At 41.3% G+C, this 23,571-nt stretch overlaps 1 protein-coding gene across 1 annotated transcript in view; it reads right to left on the reverse strand.

Moving 5' to 3' along the window:
- Positions 1 to 23,571, reverse strand: part of CACHD1 (cache domain containing 1) — a 208,547-nt gene that overhangs the window by 73,465 nt on the left and 111,511 nt on the right. Inside the window, exons 3-4 of the mRNA XM_031968977.1 lie at positions 21,881 to 22,029; positions 8,207 to 8,313 (exon numbers count right to left, since the gene is read on the reverse strand). Coding sequence (XP_031824837.1) covers positions 8,207 to 8,313; positions 21,881 to 22,029 — 256 coding nt within the window. The remainder of the gene's footprint in view (positions 1 to 8,206; positions 8,314 to 21,880; positions 22,030 to 23,571) is intronic.

Here is a 23,571-nt window from a genome sequence, read left to right on the forward strand (position 1 = left end):
TGTGCCATCTGACCAGATGTGGGGAAGAAGGGAGAGAAAAGACAAGCATGGGGTAGGGAAGCTGTGTGAACTGCAAGAGGGTCATAGCTTTGATAGAAACAGGGAAGTTACGGGAAAGGCAGGGATAGGAGGAAAGATAATGAATTCTGTTTGGGACTCTAAGATAGTGCTGACTTTCTAACTCCTCCATCTCCATCTGATTCCAATAATGCTAGATAAAGGATGTCCATACAATCAGACTAGGAACATTTTCCTCCCCAATTGGAGTATTATTACCTAAATTGGAGAGCTGGGAGGGAGCACCATAGTGTCGAACCTGTTTCAGGAAGACTCATCTTCATGGTTCAAATCTAACCCCAGACACTTACTAGCTGTGTGATCCTGAGCAAGTCATTTTACCCCATTTGCCTCAGTTTCCTCATCTATAAAATGAATTGGAGCAGGAAATGGCAAACCACTCCAGTATCTTTGTCAAGAACACCCCGACTGGGGTCACAGAGAGTTGACCTTAACTTAAATGAATGAACAATAATAATCTAAAAAAAAAAAAAACAAAAACCTGAAGAAGTTCCCAACCTTCCTTGCTTTGCACAAAGGATCCACCATGTCTGAAAAAGTATACCTTTTCTTCTCTGCTTCATGAATTATCAACTTCCTTCAAAGTTTAAGTCAAGTTTCTCTCCCCAGTTTTAATGTTCTTTGCCTCTGGCAACAACTTTGGATATAATTTTTTAATTTTCTCATGCTTGGGTTATTTCCCTCTAGTAGAATACAAGCCGGAGGTCAGGGCCTGGCTTCTTTTGTTGCTGTATTCTCATCACCCAAGTGTAGTCCCTGGCACAGAACAGACACTTTATAAATATTGTTGAATTGAACTGAAACTGAATGATGACTTTGAGATAGCTGGGGGATGTCTGATGACTGATGATGATGATGATGATAGCTTTACCACTCACTATATGTCACATGCATTGCCAATTGCTTTAGAAATATGACCTTCTTTGAAATTCAGAACAACCTTATGAGGTAGGTAATAACCCCCATTTTATAACTGAGGAAACTGAGGCAAACCGTGATTCACTCAGGGTCACACAGCTAGTGAAGTCTAAATGTCCCATTACCTCCTCTCACTTGTAAATAACAATTTAATTTAATTTAATTTAAATTTAAGCTATTAAAAACCTTATAAAGGATCACAGAAGTGATAGTTTTCATCTGGAATCGGTTCCTCGCTGAGCTGACAAGGCTGTCTGTCCAGTCTCGGTTCCTGTGAGACCCCAGTCAGAGTTGCCAGCTGTGGGGACTGCCAGTTTTTGCCACAATCACCCACTTACTTTTGTTGGATTACTGCCCACAATCCCCTGTCAGAGAAGCAGCTGAAAAAACATGCTACCCTCTTTCTTGGAGACCTTCTTTCCTTTCCATCTTCTCAAATCCCCAACCCTTCCTAAAATGGTCCCATCAAGCCTCAACAAACAATTCTTCCTTCTGGAGCCCAGGCTCTCGCTCCCCTCTTACTTCTTTCCCTATAGGCTCCCCTTTGATCAACCACTAGAATTTGGTCCGTACTCATAGCACCAGCCCCTCAGTCATTCCCAAACCCACAGTCTCCCAGCAGACTTTGCTCTCCCTGCTCCTGCGAACGTCCACCCCGGCTCTGACAGGCCCTGTTGCAAACCACTTGGAGGTGGGGATCGAGGTGACAGTGCTCATATTCCTTGACCAAATTATCTGTCAAAGTCCCCCTAATGGGAGCCCCGGTCCTTCTTCCTTCTCCAAGATCAAGCCTTTCTAGTGTCAGGTCCAACAACACTTTGCAAAAGGTTTCTCATAATCCCACCCGCCAAAGGTAACAGCCCAAAGTTGCCTGAAAAGCAGATGCAAGAAAATATGTACATTGCTCCTGTGGGACATTTTGTGCTACTCTGTACAACTAAAGATCCCAGGAGGCTCTAGGGTCAGATTAAATGCTGATTCATGAGCACATCCCTCTTCTTTCAGTAGGCCCCAAGTATCCCCGGATCAGTTGGTGATGGGAGGTCCTTTCTCAGGGGAATGGACCTCCCAGACTCAGGTCAGAGGGGAAGTGAGGGCCACTGAAGAGAAACGACTCATTCAAGATCACAAGTATAGCAGGAGGCAGAGGCGGGATTGACTCCTGCTCAAATTTTTTCTAGGACCCCGGTGCCAAATTCTGTATCCTATTCAGTGTGTCCCCCCTGCACGAGGCTCTTCCAGACTCCTCCGACTGGCAGCGCTCACTTCCTCTTCAAATCATTTTGTGCATGTTTCACATCGCTTATTTGCACAAACTAACCAACACTCCCGGCATTTATTAAGTGAAGATGACAGGAGGTTTCAGCCACAGAACTGAGTTGTGGAAAAGCAAAGTCAAAAGCAAATCCAGTCCTGCCCTTAGGGAGCTTAGAGTCCAGTAGGAAAAGATATGAATACATATATGTGTGTGTGTGTGTGTGTATGTATATATTATATATATTTATTATATATTATAAATATATATTATATATTGATATAATATAAATAAATTTTATATATTTATATTTATTATATATTTTTATAATATATATTTACATTTATATATATATACATATTTACACACGCATAAACACACACACACACACACACACACACACACACACACAGACACATGGCCCAAGATCATAGATATAGAACTAGAAAGGATCTGAGAGGTCATTTTATGAATGAGAAAACTGAGCCCAGGGAGATAATTATGTTTTTTCCAACAGCTTCTAAGTTATTAGAACATAAAGACTTATCAAACTGTTTGGCCCTAATTACTTAATAAATTATTAAGCATTTCTTTTGACTCTGTGAAAAAGTACTGAGATACTAGAGCCCTGCAAACCAAAAAAGTCTGGGGACCTTAGGGCAAGGCCATCGCCCAGAACCTACCTTAAATACGTTTGCATTTCAACTTGACAGACTTGTTTGAGGAAAGGAATGGATTGCTCTGTTCCAGGTCCGTTCTTAGAAGCAACAAGTCCTAAAATCTGCCTAAAGTAGTTTATGAATGTAATGAAATATGATCCTAGAAGAAGTAATGAGCTGCAGTAGTTCAGAAAACCCTGGAAAGACTTCTATGAACTGCTGCTGAGGGAAGTGAGCAGAACCAGGAGAACCTTGCACACGGTAACAGCAACACTGTGAGATAATCAAGTATGATAGACTTGGCTCTCCTCATAAATGCAGTGATAAAAGATAATTCCAAAAGACTCATGAGGGAAGATGCTATCCACATCCAGAGAAAGAACTGTGAAGTCCAAATTCAAATTGAAGCAAAGCATTTTCACTTTGTTTTCTTTTTTGTGGTTTTTGTCCCTTTTGTTCCAATTCTTCTTTTCCAACATGACTAATGTGAGAATATTTTTAATATGATTGTACATATATAACCTAACTTGTTTGTCTAACAATCTAATTTGATTGTTAGAGAGAGAAATTAGAGAGATTGGAGAGAAAAGTGATATCAAAATCTTATAAAAGTAAACGTTAAAAACTAAAAATAGATAAAATAAAAACAGACCTAAATGACAAATATCTGCCTACCATTTCTTTCAAAAATTAAAGAAGAATCAGGCCCCCGGTTCTCTCCAAAAGCACACAGACAGTCACAACAAACACTTTCACTAGCAGCGAGAATCATTTGCCTGAATCAGTAGCTGCATTAAAATCTCATTAACCCAGTTAATGGGGTAGCAGTGTTGATGTCAGCCTGGTCTGAAATTGACCTTGAGGCTAGTCATTCATTCATTCTCTCATTTATTCACTCATCCATCCATCCATCCATCCATCCATCCATTCGTTTGTTCACTCCCTCGTTCATTCATTCAACCATTTATTAAGAATAAATTAAGCACATTCAATATATTAAGGTATTAACTAGATTATCAAGAACATAGCTACTTAATAGAAAATACACTCATCTAACACTTAGAAGAACAATTTCCCTCTGCTTAGAAATGCCTGGGACACAAATTAAAAATCATTATTTACATGGGGAAGCAGGGGCCAGGAATATTTGGAAGAAATCTGAATATTCCCTTGTCTTCAGTGAGAGAGCGGGAGCTGGAAGGAAGGGTAGCGGGGTGGAGCCCAAACACTATTTTAAAGATGGAGACACTGGCCCCCAAGGAAGTTCTATGATGAGGCTGTGTCTCAGGTCACCAAAGCAATCAGCATCAAAGGCATGATGTTGAGTCAGGTGCTGATTCTGAAGCCAATGTGTTCTTCCTGTTGACACTTCCTTGGTGGGAAAGATTGAAGATTTTAAAAGAATAATTTCTCTGTTAATAAGACCTTTTGTAAAAACAAAATAAGACAAATTTTTTAGCAGCAGAAGAGCTAGCTTCAGTGTTAAAGTAAATGGGGATTCCTTTACTTTCTACCTTTCTCCTTTCTAGGTCAATTGGGGAAAAGTTCTTAGAAGTCTTGGATCAGATGAGAAAAGCAAGATGGAGCTTGGGTCATGGGATCATTGACTTAGAACCTGATGGAGCCTCAGGGGCTATGAAGTCTTGTCCCCTCATTGCACAGATGAATAAGCTGAGGCCCAGAGGACTATCACTTGCACAGAGTCCATAGATAAAGTGTCACAGCTCAAATTCAAACCCAATTGATCTAACTCCCAAACTAGTGCTCACGCCATGGAGCCACATTGTTGTCCAGATCTATTCCTTGGTGGGTATCTCTCCAATTCCTGGGTGACTGTAGGAGAGTGGTACTGCTTCAACCAGGCCAAGGAACTGACTTTCCCTAAGACATTATTGCTGCTCCTGCCTCCTCTTGTTCCTCCTCCTTCTCTTCCTCTTCCTCCTCCTTTTCTTTCTTTTCTTCTTCTTCTTCCTCCTCTTCCTCTTCCCCCTTTTCTTTCTTTTTTTCTTCTTCCTCCTCCTCCTCCTTTTCCTCCTCTTCAAATGCTTCCACCAACAAAACAGGGAGCCTGAAATTTAAGCCAACCTCTCTCAAGTCTAGGCTGACCTCAGAGAAAAAGCAGCTTAATCCCTAAGACAGTTATTTATAGAGGTTTCAATATCCTAGAAAGCAATAAAACTGGCCTTGAAATAGCCTGAACTGTGTCCGAAGGCATTCTGCTGGCTTTCTTCCCAACTGGCCTGAGTCTCGGAGCTCTTTACTGTATAGACTGGCAAAGCTGGATTGAATTCTGGTCAATTAAATCCCTCACTGATCCAAAATCCGGCCTTGATTCCTCACCCTGGAGGAACTCTAAAACTCTATCAGAGCAGTGGCAGTTCTGGGAGGTCCTTAAACTAAGCTAAAAAGACTTCAAGCCTGGGTCCAGCAATGGCTTGTCCATTCATCCACAAGTCACTCCCCAAATCAGTATGGTTTCATGAAGAATAAGCAAAGATATTTTCTTTTTTTTTACTCAAATGTGCCAACAGTTCCATGATTTCAGTGATTTCGCCGATACAGATCTCAGCTCCTCCTGGATAACTTTTATCCACCGCTTCCTAAGGGTTTGCCACTTGTGTTGATGGCCTTGCTTGCACTCTCCAGACTTTACAAGAGAGCTCTGGTTGGCCACCCCAACATATGTCCAGCTCATCTTCTCTTCCTAGGATTGTATTAACTCCTTGATCCCATTTTTCTTCCAGGTTCTTCATATGATGGTTGGAAGCCCACTCACACTCACCATGCATCTTGCCTTTGCCCTCTCTGAGATTTTTCTTTTTAATTTTGTAATCCCTTATCTCATTTTCTTGCAAAACACAGAGGGCAGCTTTGAATACAGCTGGATGTTAGCAAAGTGTTTGGTAAAGTCCCTCACACTATTCTTATGGAAAAATAAAGAGATTTGAGATGATTGAACATATATTTAAATTGATTCCAAATTGTGTGATGGCCAGGTTTCATGGCTCAATGTCCATTTGGTAAGGGGTCTCTAGGGAAGTACCCCAGGGATCCGTGCTTGATCCTATGTTAAGCTTTTTTTTTAAACCAGTGACTAGAATGGAGGTATAAATGGAACACCCATCCAATTTGCCAATGATTGAGGAGGGAAGAAGCTCACATATTGAGTGACAAAGTCAGAATCTAAAATGATGTTGACTAGCTAAGGCAATGGATAAACTCTAATTAGATTAAACTTGAAAGTGTTCTATGTGTACATTTTATATCAACAGTCACTGTTGATGTTAAACAGTCACTAGCACTCCAGTGGGCAGAAGAAAGTCTCTCCTAATGCAGGTTGCAATCTTTTTAGTCACTGAGAAGCTTTGAGAGTTGCCCAAGAGCACTGAGGAGAGTGAGGTCAGTATGGGTCAGAGATGAGACTGGAACCGGGTCTTCTGACCCCTAGACCATTGTTCAGAGATCCAGCATACTACACTGCTTCTCTGTGTCAGGAAAGGGCAACAACAATAACCTTGCTCACATTTAGAGCTCTTCTGAAGTGCAATGGGTTGCCTTGGAGGTAGTGAGCTCCCCCTCATTGGAGCTCCTTAAGAGGAGACTAGATAACGAGCTGCTATACACATGTATCAGGGAATTTTGGCATGGGATGGGGTAAGAGTTGGGTCACATGGCTTCGGAGGTCCTTTTAAGTCTGAGACTATTCATTTTTTGTGAGCTTGAACTCTGAAGGCTGAACCAGCTAAGTTCACCAAGATGGCAGCAGAGAAATGAGCTTCTGGCCACAGTGGCTCAAGAACCATCTACTAAGCCTTCTGGGCTCATAATCTTTATGTGCAAGGGACAGAATCACAAATCGTGTATAAAAAAGAAGAGAAAATGAAGATCAGCAAGAGGGCAAAGGAAAAAGCAAATGATGGGGACCAAAAGGCTATAAAGAATTAAAACCAGAAAATTGTGATGGAAAATCAGAGGAAGGATGTCATTTTTAAAAAAGATAGGTTGATCTTATTTTGAAAGGGAAAGATAACTGATGGACCATCTGTGTATTTCTAATTATGTATTCCATACGGACTTGATTATTTATATGCAGGCTTTCCCATTAGATTATAAACTCTTTGAGGACAAGGCTAACTTACTCATTCACTCATTCACCTTTTTGCTACACATTTATCCATCATCTATCTATCTATTATCTATCTTTCTATCTCCTTCTATTATGTCTATTTGCCTCCATCTCTGTCTGTCTGTCCATCATCTATCTGTCTTTCTCTCTACCTATCATGTCTGTCTCTCTATCACCTATCTGTTTATCTATTTATTATCTGTCTCTATCATCTATTTGTCTGTCTGATTCTCTATCTATCTGTCTATCTGTCTATCATCTATTTGTTTATCTGTTTCTCTATCATCTATTTGTCTGATTTTCTCTCTCTCTATCATCTGTCTCTGTCTGTCTACCTATCTATCATCTGTATATCTATTTCTCTCTATTACCTCTCTGTCTATCTAGCTATCTTCCCTCCTTCCCTCCCTCCCTTCTCTCTCTCTCTTTCTTCCCCCAATTTCTCTCTCTCTCTTTCCATATATACACACACACATATATAGGTATGTGTGTATATATATGTGTGTATGTATGGGTATATAAACACACATATGTTCAGTAGTTTTTCAGTGATATCCAACTCTCTGTGACTCCATTTGGAGTTTTCTTGGCACAGATCCTGGATTGGTTTGCCTTCTCCTTCTCCACTCATTTTACAGATGAGGAAACTGAGGCAAACAGGGTGAAATGGCTTGCCTAGGATCACACAGCTAGGAAGTATCTGAGGCTGGATTTGAAGTCAAGAGAATGAGGCTTCCTGCATCCAATCTGTGCACTATGGCCCCCCCAGCTGCCCACACTTAAATGTCAGCCATTATTATAACAAGAAAGGAATAACTGCTTACAACTTGACTCTACCTTGACTCTCTTATTGCTATCAATAAAACACTCCAGATGGAAAAATGAAGATAAAACTCTAATTTAGCCTTTCACTTTACGCACAGAATAAAAATAGAGCCTGATAATAAATCCAAGATCTGCTCTCCAAAATGACGAGCAGACCTTGTATGACTTGGGTTGTCCAGTGGCCAATCAGACATGTCCCCCTACAGAGCGCACAGTAGGTCTGAGGAGGGAGGAACGCTTGCTGCTGTGACTTCCACATCAACCCCTTCAATCAAAGTGAGACAAATAGGGAAAACACCAAAACGCTTTCTGGGATAAATCCAAGAAAATGAAAGCATCACTGACCAGAATTCAAGTCCCGGCCTGGGTTGAAGGCCCGGCTATTCACAGTGGTCGAGAGTCGGTCACAGCTGATGGTCCTGGACACGTTGGTGTTGAAGTTTCCATCAAACCTGATAGAAAAGAAAGAGAGATTATCAGCATGCAGTTAGGGCTGGTTCCACAAAGTGCATGAGATGGGCAGATGATGGGCCAGGGATCTGAGGTTCAGGCAGAAAGTTTTATTTACTACACATTGACCGACACTTAAATATAAATATATATTATATACATACATACATGTATACACATATATATGGCACTAGGTATGTGGCTAAGTCACTTCACCCTCAGTTTCCTCATCTGTAAAATGAGCTGGACAAAGAATGGCTCCACTTTGGTATTTTTGCTAAGAAATCCCACTTGAGATCATAAAGACCCAAGCAAGGCTGAAAGGAGTTGAACGACAACGTGATTTCTGTGGGTAAGCTGCCAACGTCTCCCTTCATGAAATGGACTGTTCCAGTGCTTCATGGGACTTTTCCTACCAAATGCTCTCATTTCCCACTAAATCGCCTGTTCTCTATTCACATCACAGATTTAAATTTAAGAGTTGGGATGGATCTTGGCAGCCGTCAAGGGTAAGCCATAGACAAGAGGAATATACCCTGCACCATGTTTGTCAGGTGATCATTCAGCCTCTGTCTGAAAAGCTCTAGGGAGGTGGGGAGGACACCTGCCAGGTTAGGTACCTAGCAAGTACCTACCTAGCTACCTAGCAAGACAGCCTGAGCCACACGGGGAAGGAGAATATGTACCGTACCGTCTACCATCATGCTTTTTCACAGCTTGCCCTAACTTCTTTGCTTCCTTCACAACCAGCTCAAACAGCTCCTTCCATTGAACACCTTTTTTTGGTCCTCTCTCTTCTCTTAGGGGTTAGTGTTTCCTCCATTTAAAAATTACTCTGAATTATAACATATAATCTTGCATTTTCTTACTTGCAGAAATGCTACATCTCCCTCCCACGCTCCAAGATTATAAAAGAATGATTTGTTTTATTTTTGTGACCAGCACACAGTAGGCATTTAATAAATCACACCAAGCATACTGCCAAAATCATTCCCACAAAATCTAACCGGGTCACTACTCTGGTCAAACACCTTCAGGAGCTCCCTATAGTCAGTAGGCTTTCCACACTTTTTCTAATCCATCTTCCCAGGACAAGGACATCTCTCTTAGGACTCTTCTTCATGACTTTTGTCGGTTGCTCTCCAATTGAGGAGTCATCTCCTGTCTTAGGACATTGCCTAAATTATCTCCCTGCTCCCCATTCCCTTCTTCCTCATCTCCACCAAGTTTCAGTTCAGGAACCAGTTTCTCTGTTAATCTTTTTTTTTTTTTTTGATAATTGTATCTCCAGTTATTAGTATCCTCCTCTCCACAAATATTCCTGAGGTCTTTCATCTCTTTCTGGCCCCCTTTTGGTGCCTATTTTTACTATATCTACCTCTGTATTCCCTATACTTTCCCAAGAAAGTAAGCTTTTTGAGGGTCGGGCTTCTTCCTGCTTTTGCTTATCATACCTCCAAGGTCTTGCTAGTTCTGTGCCATATACACAGTAGGTACTAAATTAATGTTGGTCATCCTGAGTTAGTGGAAGGACCTGGGTTTGGATTCTTTTTCTATTCCTCACAATCTGGATGACCTTCAGAAAACCATTTACTTTCCCTGGGGCACAGTTTCCTTATCAATAAGAGGAGAACATTAGATGAGGTGACCTCCACAGCCCATCTCGAGCTCTCATCCTATAAGGGACCAAAGCATTGAGATCTGTCCCAAGTTTACCCAATTCCAAGAAAGGACGCCCATGATTCCCCTCTAATTGCAGAAAAATATGGTTTCAACTTAAAATACTTTATAAAATAGATACTGTTCTAGCATATTCCCCAAGAGAATCTCAGGTGGGCTAGAATTTTAGGAGGACCGAGTTTAGGTGGGCATTTTCACATAATTCACCAAAAATAGTTATTTTTACCAATAGGTCATTTGAAAGTTTACAAAGCACTACCTTCCTAGGGGAAGCTAGTTGGTACCTTGGGGAATAGCGCAGACCAGCCTTCAACCAGAAACAAATATGCCTCTGAGTTCAAATCTGACTTTAGACACTCAATAACTGTGTGAACCTGGGTAAATCATTTAATCCTACTTGCCTCGGTTTCCTCATCTGTAAAATGAGCTAGAGATGAAATGACAAACTCTGACAAGAAGAACCCAAATGGGATCATGAAAACATGTCTGAACAACAACAGTCTCCATGATACCTTTTTCTTTCTACCCATCACAATGGGTTCATAGTTCTGGATTGAGCAGGTACAGCCCTCAGAGGCTGTCTAGTTCAAACTCCTCATTGTACAGATAAAGGTTACACAGGAAGGTCAGAGGTGGGAACCTGAAACAACCTTATTTTCTTTTTCCAAGCTAAGTGATCTTTCCACTGTTCCCTGTTTCCATCCTCCTTGATGATCCCCATTTTACAAGTAAGGAAACCAAGGCATGCACAAATTAAATGGCTTGCCTCATATGTTTAACATATATTGGATTGCTTACCATCTAGAGGAAAGGAGGGAGAAAAAAAAAATGGAATACAAGGTTTTGCAAGGGTGAATGTTGAAAACTATCTTTGCATATGTTTTGAAAATAAAAAAGCTATTATTAAAATTTTTAAATCTATATTAAATATATATGTATTTTACAACTATATTCATCTATATATTATATCAAGCATAGAGAGCTCAATAAATAATTGCTGAAAAAATAACTTGCCTTATGTCAAAAAACTAAAATGCTAGATTTGTGATTTAAACTCACCTTACCTGAATTCCACTTTTACACAAGTATAATTGCCATCCACACTTATATGGAAAAGGTCAGAAGCAACTCCAACCCCAGATTTAAATCTTAAAGGAGATTCTTTGTTTTTTTTTTCTTCTTATAAAATGAGTTGGGGATGACCACTGGGCACAAAATCCTCCCAAATCTTCCCCAATCTCCCCCACTGAAACCACACATTTGGTGACGACGGCTTTCTGTACCTACTTCCCCAAGATCAAAACACTGGCTGAAATTCAATTTCAAGAGACACAATTCCCTCTTCTCCCCCTTCCCCTTTAAGAAAAAAAAGTCAGCTTCCTTCTGGATTTACTTTCAAGAACAACTGATCGAAAGCGCATCCCGAGGGAGCAAACAGACCCACTTTGATCTCTTCCCCGTGGAGAAATTCACTCCCTGCCTCGCTTGCAAGATGCACTTTTGATTGACGCTAGCTCTGATGTACGGCCAGCTTTGAACTTCAGACATTTAATTCCCATCAGGCCTCAGTCATTTCTATTCTCCTTCAACAGGAATTACAAGCAGGAGATCAGCAAATGTAGGAGATAAAATAAATTTGTAGAAGCTTTGAATCTTACATCAAAACCATGTTCAAGTGAGCTCCAAATGGTTTTTACTTGGGCCGTTCACTGGGTAAATCAACTTTTCTGTGGAGTTCTCAGTTTAGAAAGGAAATAATAAGAGAAAAAAGGATGGACACATGCATCTTAGAGGGGTGGACAGCCCAAGACTCTGCCTTTCCCTTTGTTAGAATCTCCCACACGGGGTGACTTGCTGGACAAAAATATCTGAAATCAAGAGCACTCCTCCAGACATCAAAGGTCACGGCTTTAAAGAAAGAAGGGACTTTAGACATTACGGTGTCTCAGAGCCTCAGCTGACAGATTAGGAAACTGAGGCTAAGAGAGACTACGGTGGTTTGCCCAAGTTTACAGAGCTAGCGAGGGTCAGAGGCAGCATTTGAACACCGGAATTGCTGATTTCTCTCTCTGCTTTGCTAATATAACTGCACAGATTATCACTAAACCTCTCCCCTCCCATGACGTGCTTGCCCCTCCACTGCAGAAGGATTATATCCCTGCTCTGAAGAGTTGTTTGGAGGTGTCAATAAATCACTCAGAAAAAGGTAGGTGTCAGAAACAGGATTTTCACCTGGCTTGCATACCCTGTCTCTAACCACTGCGCCACCCAGAGTGAAGCCCATCAGGAGGTATGGCAAAATGCCTTGCTCGGGGTGACTTATGAAGGTTAGAAGAAGGTCTTGGGAGGGGAAAGGGGCTTAGTCTCCTTAGTCTCCAAGGGTCTAGAGGTTCCTTCCTTCAGGAAAGCCTTCTGCAGCCTCACCTTGAACTCAAGACTTCAGGTTAACGTATTCCAGCCCAAATCACACCCAGAGATGAGCCCCAACTGCAATGGCCCCAACAAGGTCATCCAGATACCTTGAGGCGGCTCCAGTGACAGACACTGGCCCTCTCCTTCCATGGCCCAATTACCCAAAGCTGTCCTGTATCTGCTCATCTGCCTTTCCCTTCCTACAGATGCAAGAGCAGGAGGGCAGGACTGGCTTTTCCCTTTGTATGTTAGGGCCTGGCACCCAGCAGGTAAAATGAATCAAAGCAAAGATCTGAGGGAAGGAGCAGCCTTTACCCTCCTGCAGCTTCTAGTCTCTCAGAAGACACAAGACCCACTCCCAGGAAAAAGGGTCGTAGGAAGTGCTTTGTGGCTGCAAAGAGACGCGGCTGCGCCTGAGCCCCGGCGACTAACTCTGACAGCGGGAAGCTCTTGGGATGTCACTTAACACCCCCAGCTTCTGTCTCCTCTTCTGGGAAAGGCCTCGGAGGCCCTGTGAGGTCTATAAACCTATGGTTCATATGAACCTGCAACAATGCCTGCAGCACAATAAGCACTTAACAAGTGCTTGCTGACTTGGCTATGACATAAATCAAAAAGACAGATGAATAGAGGAAGATTTACAGGTAGGTAGATAGGTAGGTAGATACATACATACATACATGGGTGGATAGAGGAATGGATAAATGGATTGATGAATAGATGATAGATAGATGAATGGATAGGGAGAGGTGGTTGAAGAGAGACAGAGAGAAATGTATAGATAGATGAATGGGGGTGGATGGCTCCTATCAAAAATAGGTAAATAATAGCTAGATGGATAATGCATGGATGGATAAATAGATAAATAGATAGATAGAAGGATGAATGTCTAAATAGATAGATAGATATATGGATGCATGAATGGATAGATAAATAGATAGATGGATGAACAGATAAATGGATGGATAGATAGACAGATAGACAAATATATGGATGGATAGACAGATGCATGGATAGATTAGACAAATGGATAGATGGATGGATAAGGATGGATGGTTGGAAAAAATAGATAAATGATAGATGGATAATGGATGGGTAGATAAATAGATAGAAGGATGGATGTATAAACGGATGTATAGATATATGGATAGATAGATAGACAGATAGACAAATATATGGATGGATAGATAGATGGGCAGACAGATGTATGGATAGATGGATGGATGGTTGGAAAAATATATAAATGATAGCTAGATGGATAATGGATGTGTGGATAAATAGATAGAAGGATGGCTGTATAAATGGATGGATAGATATATGGATGGATGAATGATTAGATAAACAGATGGATGGATAGATAGATAGATAGACAAATACATGAATGGATAGACAGACAGATTCACGGATAGATAGCCAAATGGATAGATGGATGGATAAGGATGGATGGTTAGAAAAAATAGATCAATGATATCTAGATGCATAGTGAATGGATGGATAGACAGAAATTAATGGATGAATGGATAGATAGTAGTTAGTGAACAGAAACACACAGACAGAAAATCCAGAAGAGAAAGAATCTATTGGCCCAGAGTGATTTTAATGGAGGAAATAGAATTTGCCTATAGGTCTAATAAACCCAACTCACAAGGGACCTTTAGAAAATATTTAGCTTCAATTCAAAACATTGTCACTAGAACACTGGAAACAAAGGTCACTGATAAATATTTCTGTGGGATGGGAAGAGTCTGGAGGAGCTGCTGTGGCACTTGTTTTAGTATCTGTAATGAGTGTAAGTCACAGAAATTCAGGAAGCAACAAAATATAAGAGAAGACTCCTAAATAAGTGAAGTATCCAAAGTGGGCTTCCTTGTGGGGTGGGGTAGTGAGTTCCCTATATCTGGTAGTATTCAAGCAGAAACTGGTGACCAGTGATAGATGGTCATGGATGTCAGAGGGGGCGTTTCTGTTGAGGAGATGACAGGCCCCACTGATTAATAATCCACCAAGAATCATTCGCTGACCCTTTACCGTGTGCCCGGCACTATGCTAGGTCCGGTGAATATACTGACAAGCATGAGAGTGGGGGATTCTGGGCTACGGCCATCTGGCCGGCTGGCCGGCTCTTGCTCCCAAGCCACACCCTAGAGCACGGGCCCCCTTTGGCCGAGCCCTCTGATTCTTTGGGAGAAGGGCCCACAGTCCAAATATTTGAGGGACACCAGCCTGGAAAGAATCCTGCAGGATTCCTCTTATCTCCCCCTTAATTGCCCTCAAGAATGAAGGTAAACAGAAAGCGCTAAGATAAGGGCCCAACATTGGTCTGGCAAATATTTAAACTCAGGTTTCAAGGTGGGAAGGGAGGATCACTTCACAAAGGGAATATCGTATTCAGAGGAGCAAAGGGGACTCCAGAAGCGGTTACTCAAACAGGAAAATTAATGGGCAGACCCAGAGCTGTCGCCACATCCTCAGAGGTCATTCTTCAATCTCTATTTTCACAAACTGAAACAAATAAATGGCAGCGGGGCCTCAAGCTTGCGAGGGCTACAGGCCCCACTGATGCAGACGCCGGCAGCTGGAAAGCTCTGGCCAGGCTGGAGTCTGGCCTCTGCCCACCCACAACTGAGCCGGGATGTCCCCTTCAGTGGGGCTGTTTTCTGTCTCTGTGCTGCAATTGCTAACTGCGGAGGGAGCAAGGAAGGGCCAACATGGGTAATAAAATGCCATTGATTTGGGTGTCTGAACACCTTTCTCCTGCTGGCTGCTCCACACTTCCCAATTCCCTCTCTTAAAAAAAGTTTCATCTTGGGGCACCAGGTGGCTCAGTAGATAAAAGAGCACAAACCCTGAAATCAGGGGAACCTGAGTTCAAATCTGACCTCAGACACTTAACACTTCCCAGAGCAAATAAACGAATGAATAAATGAGTAAAATGAACACATCTCTCAATGTATATATTGACTTATTTAGAAATTATGTACATGTACAATTGAATTGATCGTCATAAACATCACAAAGTTGGTACAAAATATGAAAAAAAGATAAAATTATATTTATTCCTAGAGTCAACAGGGAGCCACAAGGGTTCATTAAGAAAGAACATGGGTTAAAATTGTGGTCTGTGAAAATCACTTTGACAGCTAAGCATTTATTAAGCATCTTCTGTATATTACTAGGGATTCAACTGAGGGGAGAATGAATTGGAGAAGTAAGAGAACTAAAGAAGGGAGAGCAGTTAGAAGGAATGGAGAGAAGAGGGGACATGTGTGTACTATGTAGAGGTAGAGGTGGAACTGATGGTAGAAATGAGAATTGAATGGCTTTGTGGGGTGAGAGAAAGAGCAGAAATGGAGGGAATAGAGGAAGAAGTATAGGAGACTGGAGATGAATCAAAGGATCCAGGATGAAGATAAGGGCAAAGATGATAATGTGGAGGTTGTGAAATTATGACTTATTATCAATAAATGTTTGATTTATATATCTATGTCATAGACCTATATATCCAGGATCACATAAAAATTTCTTAATAATAGTTTTTTTATTTTCAAAATACATACAAAGGCAGTTTTTAACATTCCCCTTGCAAAATATTGTGTTCCAAAATTTTCTCCCTCCCTTCCCCTACCTCCTTTCCCTACCTAGACAACAAGTAATCCAATATAGCTTAGATTCATACAATTCTTCTAAACATGTTTCCACATTTATCATGCGCAAGAAAAATCATTGTAAAATTTTCCTGGACAAAAAGGTAGGTGAGGAGAGAAAGCTGAAAAAGCCCTGCTTAGGACCATGTCTGCCATACAAGATAAAGGCTTGATAAAAGTTAGTTGATAGACTTTCAATGTGCTTGTTGATTTAAATTAAATTTTAATTTAACTAATTTATTTTATTCAATATTAGATTTAAATTAAATTTAACTATAAGCACCATAAACTAAATTGTAAGTTGTATATTGAACCCCATGCTTGGCACTTTGCAAGAAATAAAGTTTAGATCATACAGGATCCCTGTTCCCGTGGAAGGAGGATGTTTAAGATCTAATACGGAGAGCTAGTCTACAAAGTACTACAAGATTCATGCAGGAGAAAATTAGACACCAAATGGGAAGTTTGTGAAGGTGGAAAAGGTCGGAATGACTAAGGGCACCACAAGAGAATGGGGGGGGAGGGGTCTGGTGGGATTTATCAGTTTTTGACACGGAGAGATGTTGTTTTTAAAGGAGGAATTAAGACACTCGTGAGTTGAGATAGCAAAAGGAAGCAGATGCAGAAAATAAAACAGAGAAGTGGGAAGGGAATAAACGAAAGCTTGATTAAGAAGAGATGAAGAAAACATTAGGTAGTCTATGGGAAAAAGCCAACCTTGGGCCTACATGAGATCAATATTTTAAGAGTGATCACACATTTCCCCACCCTGGAGCAAATACACTTCAGAATGCAAACTCAGCATCAGGAGGTGGGAATGGGCCAGGAAACAAGATAGGGGACATACATATCTCCACCCTCTTTTAAGTTTGGGTTTCCCATCTATAAAATGGGGAGATTGAAGCATAGTCTTTATGGTCTCTCCCTGCTTTAGAGCCGGAGCTAGTACGGTGCAGTGGGCAAAGCACTGGAATAGGCAACACGAAGCTGTGGATTTAACTTCTGTCTGACATCTGTTAGCTCTTTGACCCTGGGTCAGTCATTCAATGACTCTGAAGTGGATGAGATAATCTCAAAGGGCTGTGGTGAGGGTCAAATGAGATAATACAGAAAGCTCTTGGTACCTTCAGGTTGGAGAAGGAAATGGCGAACCCGAATCCCTGCCAAGAAAACTCCAAATGGGATCACAGAGAGTCAAACCCAACTGAGCAACAGCCAAAACTCAAGTATTATATAATCTGAGTCATAGCTATTATTATCCTAGGAATCTTTTTTTTTACTGAATGACTAAAAGTATTTTTAAAGCTCTTACTATGTGTCTAGCTGGGGATAGATAAAGAGAAAGCCAGAGTCCTGGTCTCAAGAAGCTCACGCTAATTGGGGAAAACAATTAACAGAATAAAACTTGGCTGCTGGGAAATGGCAATGCCCAAAGGACTAAGGGAGTAACAGAGGGCAGATGGCAAGAGCCAGACCCCCTCAGTAAAGGATCCTGCCCTGGATCAAACTGGAAGAATCCAGGTCTCTCAGTGCCCACCTCAGGAAACAGTATCCCAATTTTCCAGGTAACGCAATTAAAGGTCCAACAGTAAAAAACTTGTTCCAGGTCACTTGATTCATTAAACTTATAATATTATTTTCCGTAAGATAATAGAGAAGTCACCTGTATTAATTGCCTAAATTCCCCCAAGAGCACTAAATTTATCTGGGGTATGATTTGCACCTGGGTCTTCCTGATTCTAAGCAGCAGCACATGGTCTCTACTACCCCAGGATGTCTCTCATTGGAAATGTGCTGCTGGCTATTTGCACCCCAGATATCCATGGGCTTTTGGTCCCCTTCATTTTCTAATCTGGATTGTCCAAATTTGAGCTCTTTATAGCGTGAGAGGGAACACTTTGAAAATGGCAGAGAATGGGGCAGGGCAGTGGGTGAATGTAAAGGATATTCTCCCTCACGGGAGCCAAGCCGGAACAGTCCATTAAGAAAATGCTTCGATGTGTCCGTTTAATTCTTAAAATTGTCTCAAGTCCCTTTAAGGAAGGCTGGAACACGGGAACGGCAGCGTTGCCTAAAATACCCGAGGACATCACCCAGATTTTTGCCTTCTTCCTCCCGGCCTCAGATGGCTCTGCTATGTCACCAATGCGGGTCCTCCCGCCGCCTGGGCTCTTCACAAGCCATTCGTGCCGACTCGTTCTGTGGGATGATTGCCTGGATATTTCAGAGGTCCTGAGCATGGGCTGTGCCCACAGATGGAACCCTTCCTCCACATCCTGCTTCCCTTTTGGGGTTGCTTGGGCTGTCCAGAGATTTAACTCTGGAAGGGCCAGTACAGGTCAAACAGCCCAACTTCTTCATGTCACAGGTGAGGAATTATGGTTTCCAGATGGCAGAGGGACTTGTGCCAGAGCTGGGATTTGAACTCAGCACCTCTGAATCGAAAGCTAGCTTTCTTTCACTGGACCATGTTGCTCACTCTGCCGATGGGAAGCCCCCCAGCACAGGCTAACCCTTCTCCTTTTACGATCTCACACTTCCTCGATGGAGAAGGTGAGCTCCTTGAAGGCAGGGAGTATTTCTTTTTTATGAGCGTCTGCATCAGCAATAATTGGCACCTTTTGCTTATTTTACTTGTAGCTATGCTTTCATCAGTACAGGGATTTCCATCCAAGATATTCCCTCTAAGCCAAACAGATATGCAGCTCTTCTGCCACTTGGAACCCTAGTGAGTCACCAGGGACAAGGACTTACTTACACAGGGTCAGTAAGTATCAGACCAGAGGTGAGACTTCAAACTCGGCTTCTTCTCCTTCATGGACTGCTCTTCTTCTTGGCTCTCCTTGTACACAGTAGGTGCTTCATGAATGTCTGTCAAATTCAATTGACTAGACTTCATGTCATTTTTTCCCCCTTGTGTGTGGATTTAGCTCAGTTCTGGCAGCATAATGCATTGGATGGTTCCCACCATTCTGCCCTCTCCTGGCCCTCAGATCAATCCCATCATGTCTTGGGCTCACTAATATTTGTCTAAATCAAGGTACCTACAAGAAAAAAAAGACTAGGACGGGAAAAACCTGATTGTCTGCCTTATATGGCAAATAGAATATATACAAACATATAAATATATATATATGGATATGAATGAATCAGACATTTAAGTTTACCTACTATGTGCTAAGAGCTGAAGGAACAAAAGCAAGACATACATATGTGTGTGTGTGTGTGTGTGTGCACATAAGATGATGTCAAACAAAAGGTAACAATTAATTTTTAATTTACAAAAAGAAACTGATAGTGGGGATTTTTTGCTTTAACCCTGAATTCTCCCCATTAGAATATAAGATCTATAAAGGGCGGCCTTTGTCTTTTTTTGTGTTCAGGCTGTTAGAAATACTGCAGTTTATTTGAAGCTTCTGGATGTATGGTCTCTCTGCAAACACTCCTTCCAGCTCCAGTTCTGCCTCCTGGGACCAGGCCAACAGAAGTGAGTCTGTACCACATGACCTTTTCTTCTCCAGACCACTTTGCTAGGAATCTGTACCAGTTTGTGAACGTCCCAGTGATTTGCCTAAGAGGTCCCTCCCGATCACATTTCCCAGGCAATGAGAAAGGAGATGATTTTTACTCACGTAGTTTATCTTAGAAATTATCCCTTAGGGTCTCTGATTTGGAATTTTTCAGTGTTCTGAGAATGGGAAGAACAAGGGTGGAATGAAATTTTCTTGGCCCTGAGAAGGTGTTAGAACAGCTGGAGGAAGCCAAAGAAAACCTGCCAAATGGAGACGGGAACCTTGAAAGCCAAGAGTTTTTTGGTCTCAGCTCTTCCATCTCAGCTCCCTAGTTCTGGAACTGAAAGGGTCCTTCAGGACTTGGCAGGGAGACGAGTGAGATGGAACTAGCTGGTCGGCAACTTCTCCAGCACCAGTATTGAGTGGTGCACAAGCTCAGAATGCCAGACCAGCACCCTTCTTCTCCTTTCCCAAACTCTCCCCATGCTATTAGTTCTGTGATATTGGCAAGCAAGTAGAAAAGCAACAAACAATCATTAAGCTCTTACCTAGTGCTGAGCATTGAGCTAAGTGCTGGGAATTCAGATTTAAGCCAAAAAAGAGTGCCTGCCTTTAAGGAGCTTAGATTCTAAAAGGGGAAGACTACAGAATTGTGTATGTGTGTAGGTGATTGTCTAAAGAGACTGAAGTTGCCACAGAGAATAACAAACTCAGAGTTTATTTAAAAAGTTAAAATTTTAAGCATGTGGTGTTTTACTCCTAAGAATGTATAGTTCCACGCTCCAGAAGTCACTAAATAATGCACACCCGTTCTTTCAGTCATATCCCTAAACTCACCTAAACTAACCCTAAAACTCAAAGAAAGGAAAAAAAGAATCTGTATGTACAAAAACATAGAGTAACTCTTTTGTGATGGCAAAGAAGCAGAAACAAAAAGGACAACCATCAATTAGGGAATGGCTTGAACAAGACATGGAGTATGAACTTAAGGGAAGGCTACTATATCATGAGAAATGAGGAAGGAAAGTTTCAAAGAATCCTCAGAAGAGCAGAACCAGGAAAGCAGTTTATCCAATAACAAAACATCATAAAAATAAACAATTTTGAAAGCATTAAGAACCAAATCAGGAAGAATTTCCCATGATTATTCTATTTTTGAAGAAGAAAGGGAGGAGAAGAGACTTGTGATTTTATCTGTACAGATTTCTGGTATGGAAACTTTTCATTGACAAAGATTTGAAACTCATTTGAAACTTACTGTGTAAAGACCTGAAATTCATATATAACAGAGGCAAGAATGGAAGCCAAGTATCCTTGAATCTAAAATTGATTTACAATGCCATACTGCCTCATGGATACTCTAATCAAAATTCTGATACCCTAAGTGCCCAATATAATAATAAACACAAAACGAATAAACAAATAAAATAAACAAACAAAAAAACAAATCTCCTTGAAGTTCAGTGCAATAGGATTTAACTGGTAGCTTGTTCTTCATGGTAGTAAAATGCATTCTAACACACTGATCTCAGGAAATAAATGGGCAGCAAAGGGCTACCAACTGTGCATACCCTTTGACCTGGTAATGCCACAACTGGATCTGTATCCCAAGGAAATCATAAAGGAGGGAAAAGGATCCCCATGTGCAAAAATGTCTGTAGCAGTTCTTTTTTTATGTTGGCAAAGAATTGGAAAAGAGTGGGGAATGGATGAACAAGTTGTGCTACATGAAGGTAATGGAATATCATTGTTTTATAAAAAATGATGAACAAGCTGATTTTAGAAAGTCTTAGAAAGATTTACATGAACTGATACTAAGTGAAACAAGCAGAACCAGGAATACATTGTACACAATAACAGCAAGAATGTTAAAAAAAAAAAAAAAAAAAAAAAACTTGGTTCTTTTCAGTGGTTCAATAATCCCAAGCAATCCCAAAAGACTTTGGGCAGAAAGTGCCAAATGAATCCAGAAAAAGAACTAAGGAAACTAAATGTATATCAACACATGCTGTGTTTACTTCTTTTTTCTGTTTTTTTTTTTTTTAAATCTCCCCCCTGGTTTTTCCCTTTTGCTCTGATTTTTTCTCCCAGCATGACTCATAAAGCAATGTATATTAAAAATAAATAAATTCACTTTTAAATTGTATTAAAATGAATTAAAGTAATTGTATTAACTTAATATATAAATATATATATTTATATAATAAATAAATAAAGTATATTAAAATTTAAAAAATAGGCAGATTATACCAATATCCTACTGTGCCCTAGAGGTTAAATGACATAATGATCAGCCCTCCCCCTACACCATGGATACTCACTCCATCATGGATGGTGGGATGGTGCAGCAGTCCTGGATGGCAGTCAATGGAGACGTCAAATGGGCTGTGTAGGAGGCTTCAACGACCTGTTTGTTCCGGTTTACCACATCCAAGTAACGGTTGAACTTCTCTCGTATTTTTTTGGCTAGCTGTGTGAGAGAGACATGGGGAAATGGAAATAATCAGTCCATAGTCTCCATTCTTCTAACAAGTAATCAATCTGTGAACCATCTGGCTTTATAATAAACTTTCACTTGAACAAACAAGACACACCCAGGTGCACCTGCCCATTATCTCCCTCTTCCCTGATGGGCGGTGAAATAGTTACTCAGGGAAACAGCTGAGATGTCCCAAGTCACAGAAGGCAACCCAGAGGATGATGATAATAACTGACATTAATCTAGCAACTTACAAATATTGCCTCATTTGATCCTCACAACAGCCCTATGAGGAAGGTGCAATTTTGTCCATTTCACAGATGAGATCCACTTCTGACACGGGCAAGCCATTCAGATCTCTAGAGCACTGGGCAGTTTTCTATTGTAGAGAAGGTGCCGACTCCATTGGGGAGGGGAGATGCCTTATCAAGGTGTTCTCTGTTTCACTGAAATCACAGCCCACTCCCTATCTCTAGTTCATTATTACAGATAAGGAAACTGAGACTGAGTTAAGTGACCTGTCCAGATTCACACAGCTAATAAAGGTTGAGGTGGGGTCTGAACCAGCTCTTCCTCCCTGAACGTCCAGCTCTGGGTCCACCACAAGCTAGTCTCAAAGAAAAGGACATGGAGAGCTCTCCTTAGGGTGCTCAAGTGTTAGATGCGGGCTCACCAGGAGATGACAAAGAAGAGCCATCCACAAATTCCTAACTGAAAATGAGCGAATGGAAATATTGATAAAATGAATACTACGTGTCAGGCGTAGAACTGTGAATACAAATACAGAAGAATAACCCTGACCTTAAACTAGGGAGATGAGGAAAACACACAGCTGTGACTGCCATAGACAGATAATGTGGATAGTTAGCATTTGCTAACATCAGACACTAGAAATGACAATAAAAAAAGCCCAAATCTGTAGTGTCCTGCTTTTTAGAGCTCCCACACAGGGGTGTTGTGTTTTTTAGAGGCCCCAAGTGGGAATGAGAAATGAGATCCCTCACGCCGGGATGGTTAAACATACTGCCTTCGTGGAGGAGTGATAAGATGAGACTCCCGAGGATAGGTGAAATATGAGTCCATTTATTCCCAGTTTTTCCCCCTTTTATACCCTCATACCCTTATGTAACCAAAACACCACTGAGCATGCTCCCAGTATATACTGCACAAGTGGGACCCATAAACAACTTGTTATTGTGTGTAGATGACTTTGCCACCTAGTATCACTCTGCTTCATCCACAACACAGGTTGTCATGGCCCCCTGACTTCTCAGGAAGGCCAAGGGTCTTTTGGAGAGACAGGGAGCTGAACCAGACATTGTTAGCAGGTTCCCTCTGGGCTGAAGGTTCTTATACCTCACCCAGAGTTCCCCCACTGTCTGTTGCCCTCTACAAAATCCCTCGAGGGGCTTCCATTTGAAAGAGAAAAGTCAACAGAAAAGGAAGACAGGGGAGGGCACAAGGTAAAAAATTCAAGAGTCAGGTATGGGACTAAGAATGGAGTGAATCCAGTAAAAATGGCAGCAGAGTGGG

Source organism: Sarcophilus harrisii, chromosome 4 (genome assembly GCF_902635505.1).
Source record: "Sarcophilus harrisii chromosome 4, mSarHar1.11, whole genome shotgun sequence".
NCBI classification, from domain to species: domain Eukaryota; kingdom Metazoa; phylum Chordata; class Mammalia; order Dasyuromorphia; family Dasyuridae; genus Sarcophilus; species Sarcophilus harrisii.